This window comes from Chiloscyllium plagiosum, chromosome 3, assembly GCF_004010195.1.
Source record: "Chiloscyllium plagiosum isolate BGI_BamShark_2017 chromosome 3, ASM401019v2, whole genome shotgun sequence".
Taxonomy (NCBI): domain Eukaryota; kingdom Metazoa; phylum Chordata; class Chondrichthyes; order Orectolobiformes; family Hemiscylliidae; genus Chiloscyllium; species Chiloscyllium plagiosum.
The window spans coordinates 8,193,615-8,198,934 of NC_057712.1; the positions used below are offsets into that span (position 1 = coordinate 8,193,615).

The 5,320-nt window shown below is 39.0% G+C and overlaps 1 protein-coding gene across 1 annotated transcript in view; it reads left to right on the forward strand.

The window, feature by feature from the left end:
- Positions 1-3,053, forward strand: part of LOC122540730 (tudor domain-containing protein 15-like) — a 14,660-nt gene extending 11,607 nt beyond the window's left edge. The window contains exon 3 of the mRNA XM_043676872.1: positions 2,277-3,053. Coding sequence (XP_043532807.1) covers positions 2,277-2,302 — 26 coding nt within the window. The 3' untranslated portion in view covers positions 2,303-3,053. The remainder of the gene's footprint in view (positions 1-2,276) is intronic.
- The last annotated feature ends 2,267 nt before the right edge of the window (positions 3,054-5,320 follow it).

Genomic DNA, 5,320 nt, shown 5'->3' on the forward strand with positions numbered 1-5,320 from the left:
AGTTTAATTCACATAAATGCAAGGTGCTGCATTTTGGGAAAGCAAATCTTAGCAGGACTTATACACTTAATGGTAAGGTCCTGGGGAGTGTTGCTGAACAAAGAGACCTTGGAGTGCAGGTTCATAGCTCCTTGAAAGTGGAGTTGCAGGTAGATAGGATAGTGAAGAAGGGTTTGGTATGCTTTCCTTTATTGGTCAGAATATTGAGTACAGGAGTTAGGAGGTCATGTTGCGGCTGTACAGGACATTGGTTAGCCACTGTTGGAATATTGCGTGCAATTCTGGTCTCCTTATTATCAGAAAGATGTTGTGAAACTTGAAAGGGTTCAGAAAAGATTTACAAGGATGTTGCCAGGGTTGGAGGATTTGAGCTACAGGGAGAGGTTGAACAGGCTGGGGCTGTTTTCCCTGGAGCTTCGGAGGCTGAGGGGTGACTTCATAGAGGTTTACAAAATTCTGAGGGGCATGGTTAGGATAAATAGGCAAAGTCTTTTTCCTGGGTTGGGGAGTTCAGAACTAGAGGGTTTAGGGTGAGAGGGGAAAGATGTAAAAGAGACCTAAGGGGCAACTTTTTCACGCAGAGGGTGGTATGTGTATTGAGTGAGCTGCCAGAGGATGTGGTGGAGGCTGGTACAATTGCAACATTTAAGAGGCATTTGAATGGGTATATGAATAGGAAGGGTTTGGAAGGATATGGGCCAGGCGCTGGCAGGTGGGACTAGATTGGGTTGGGATATCTGGTCGGCATGGATGGGTTGGACCTAAGGGTCTGTTTCCATGCTGTACATCTGTATGACTCTGTGACTCTAATGGTAAGGTCCTAGGGAGTGTTGCTGAACAAAGAGACCTTGGAGTGCAGGTTCATAGCTCCTTGAAATTTGAGTCGCAGGTAGTTAGGACAGTGAAGAAAGTGTTTGGTATGCTTTCTTTTATTGGTCAGAGTATTGAGTACAGGAGTTGGGAGGTCATGTTGCGGCTGTACAGGACATTGGTTAGGCCACTGTAGGAAGATTTGTGTCCTTCCTATCGGAAAGATGATGTGAAATGTGAAAAGGTTCAGAAAAAGATTTACAAGGATGTTACCAGAATTGGAGAATTTGAGCTATAAGGAGAGGCTGAACAGGCTGGGGCTGTTTTCCCTGGAGCGTCGGAGGCTGAGGGGTGACCTTATAGAGATTTACAAAATCATGAGGGACATGGATAGGGTAAATAGACAAAGTCTTTTCCCCTGGGGTGGGGGAGTAAAGAGCTAGAGGGTGTAGGCTTCGGGTGAGAGGAGAAAGATATAATATGGACCTAAGGGACAACTTTTTCACGAAGAGAGTGGTACGTGTGTGGAATGAGCTGCCAGAGGAAATGGTGGAGGCTGGTACAACTGCAACATTTAAAAGGCATCTCGATGGGTATATGAATAGGAAGGGTTTGGAGGGATGTGGGTTGGGTACTGGTAGGTGGGACTAGATTGGGTTGGGATATCTGGTTGGCATGGATGGGTTGGACTGAAGGGTCTGTTTCCATGCTGTACATCTCTATGACTGTGATGAGTATCTGTTAATTATAACGCAAACCTTTTTAAAACAAATGGCATATGCTGATTAATATCTGAGGTATGATCTGGAATTAGAACTACATTCCCTTAATGTGAAACACATGCACACAACATATTTGTCTTTGGAGATGATTCTTTTTTAAAAAAAAGGCAAAAGAAGAAACATTCTTGTAATCAAATGGTTTGAAAACAAAGGATAGAATTTGATGAATGCTCATGGTTCGCGGTGTTTTTTGTTAACAAAATTGAGTTGCTGAAAGCTACAAGTTGAGGGAAGATCTTCAGTTCAGATGGGAATCAAGAATCTTTAGAGAGGATCCACAGTTCAGCTTTTAGGGATTCACAAGATAGAAGAAATTTCTGTGAAAAAAAGCCACAAAAAATAAGCTGGATTTTATTTGATTAACTTGGTTCACATGGCCAGCCTTTTGTTCTTGGAACATTTAAAATGTATGCATTCTTCTTCAATTAACTGTAGAAAGCTTTGATAAATTCATTAGTTGATTAGTTGTTTATAACTAAATGATTTTGCTGTTATGAAAACTGACATTTGATTGATATGCAATATTTCAATTAATTAAATCAGAACTAATGTTCTAATTTGTCTAAGAATGCTAGCTGCTGACAGGTAATACACAACAATAAAACTGTGATTTTTTTTTAAATCAAAGAAGCACAAACCATGAGTGCATGCATAAATATATCTTATTAGATTGTTTTGTTTTAGTTTTAGGCATGAATGCAACTTTCTAAAGCTACCTTCCTGAAAACAAAACTTTCAAGACTGGCCTTTGTAGCAACGTTATTTGCTTCACTGATGTGTCTTGTATTGAATCATGCTCAAAATTGTTTAAGCGTATGGAAGACTTCAATGAACAGTGAAAAATTTAAATGGCATGACACCAACTATTTCAACATTCTATATCTTTTGAAGAAGTGCACAAGTTGTGATTAATCTTGTGCAGATTAATTGCACAAGATTTAAAATGAGTTTCAATGGTCCATACAGGTTAGTGGAGACTAAGAATCTATCACTAGTATGACTGGATATGAAACTCGAACTTTCTGTTTGTGAACTGCTTGAATTGCAGCTTGATTTTGTTAAGATTTCTTTATTTGCAATTTATTTATTGAATCTTGAAAGGACATTACTCTTAATATTCAAAGTGATTTGCAATTTTTGTAAAAGTGCAAGATTAATATTCAGATTTGATTTAATATGTTTGATAAATATATCCAAAATATCTTGAGATTCTTATGCAATGTTTAAAATGGAACACAAGTTCTTCAGTTTAGCTTGTTGAAATAAAAGTTGTCTTTGTGTTGTACTTTAAAGACATTGCCATTTAGTAGTTATTATATTTGAAAACAAGGATGGAGTGTGCTTGTTGGGAACTGATGATATGGTTTGGAGCACAAGTAAAGCATAAATGAAGCCAGATTGAAATGCTTAATTCATGAAATAAACTAAACTAAAAATGGTGACTTTTGTCTCTAATACATTAACACATCTGCAAATACAGTTGTCACCCCGTGTCTGCGGTAGATACCTTCCAAGACCCACCGTGGAAGCCCAGAACCACTGATAGGAGTGAACCCATTCATTTCAATGGGGGAAATTTACCTTCCTGGCAGCCCCTGGTCCCTGGTTCTTGTTGGTTCCCTATAATATGTTCGGGCCGCGTTAAACCGCGGGTAACTGAAAGTATGGGAAATGAGTCCACAGATATGGGTGTCATGCTGTAAAATACTTGCTAATTCTATCTACTGACTATCTCTTTTATCTCCATGATGAATTTTGGCAGAACAAAATCTGTGGGATTTAAATGCAAGGAAGGATTAATTCACAAATTTTAGATTTCACAACTCAATTTTCCATTTTAGAAACAATTGTGATGCCCTTGTAGTTTGTTGCTGCCATCCTAGAATTTGAGCCTAAGAGCAAGTTGCTCCACTGTTTGATCCAATCATGATTGATCTCAGCTCGGCCTTAAATACACTTTCCTGCTCAATCTCCATAACCCTTTTAATCCATTACTATTTAAGAATCTGTTTATCTCGTCCTCAAATTTACTCATCTACCACACTCTGCAGCCCTTTGAAAGAAGTAATTCCTCCTCATTAATACAGGATAATTTCTGTTATCATCAGCCAAAACTATGCAATCTCATTCTAGATTTGCCTAATGTGTGGAAATATCCTTTTTAAATCTACTTTGTCAATCCCTTTAGAAGAATGAGAGGACATTCAATTGAGGTATATAAACTCCAGAGAGTACAGCCCTAAACTGCTCAATTTCTCTACATAAGGCAAACTCCTCATCTCTGGAATTTCTTGTGAACCTCCTATGAACTGCCTCCAGTACAATTAACTCCGTCTTCAAATAAGGGAACCAAAATTGTACTCCATATTTCAGGTATTTTTTCAATAATGCCTTGAACAGCTTAAACAACATTTCTCTACCTTAATTCTCTATTACTTTAGCAACAAATGCCAAAATTCTATTTGTCATCCTTATCATACGCTTTACCTGCATACTAGTTTTCCATGATTCATGCGTGAGGACTTCCAGATCCCTCTGCACTGAAGTACTCTAGAGTTTCACTCCATTTAGATAATAACCTAGTAGTGTGTTTGACCAAGATGGATGAGACGAATATTAAACTGACAACCAGTTTTCTCTCTGTTCACAATCATGGGCAATATATAACTATGGAAAAATTAGATACGGTAATTAGGAGCAGGTATGGGCTATTCTGCCCTTTGGGACTACTCTACCTTCAGCACAGTCATGGCTGATCCTGCACCTGAATGTCAAATTCCTGCTTTCACCCCATATCTCTTGATGCCTTTATTATCGAGAAATTTATCAATATCTTTCTTGAATATATTCAGTTACTTGGCCGTCATAGCCTTCTGTGGAAGACTACCTCTTGTAGTGAAGAAATATTCCTCATGTCAGTCCTAAATGATCTATCCCATGCCCTTGACTATTATAACAAAAACAGAAATTGTTGGAAAAGTTCAGCAGGTCTTGCAGCATCTGTAAAGAGAAATCAGCGTTGATGTTTCAGGTTGAGTTACCCTTCCTCAGAACTGATGGTAGCTAGGAAAATTTGTCAGTTTATATAGAACATGATGGAGGGGAGGAGGTAAAGACTAAATGATGGAGATAGAGTCTGAAGAGAGAGAAGAACTCCAACAGTAATTAGGAGTAGTAGGAGGAGCCGTGAAATGACCTTGGCAAGTCGTGTTAAAGAGAATCCCAAAGCATTCTATCGATACATTAAAAATAAGGTGATAACTAGGGAGAAGGTAGGACCTTTCAAGGATAAAGGCAGGAACTTGTGCTTTGAGGCAGAGAATTTGGATACTGAACTGGCTCAAAGGTAGAAGATAGAGGCTGGTGGTGGAGGATTTGTTTTTTCAGACTGGAGGCCTGTGACCAGTGGAGTGCCACAAGGATCGGTGCTGAGTCCACTACTTTTCATTATTTATATAAATGATTTGGATGTGAGCATAAGAGGTATAGTTAGTAACTTTTCAGATGACACCAAAATTGAAGGTGTATTGGATAGCGAAGATTACCTCAGATTACAATGGGATCTTGCTCAGATGAGGTAAAAACAATGACTGCAGATGCTGGAAACCAGATTCTGGATTAGTGGTGCTGGAAGAGCACAGCAATTCAGGCAGCATCCGAGGACAGGCAAAAAATCGACGTTTCGGGCAAAAGCCCTTCATCAGGAATAAAGGCAGAGAGCCTGAAGC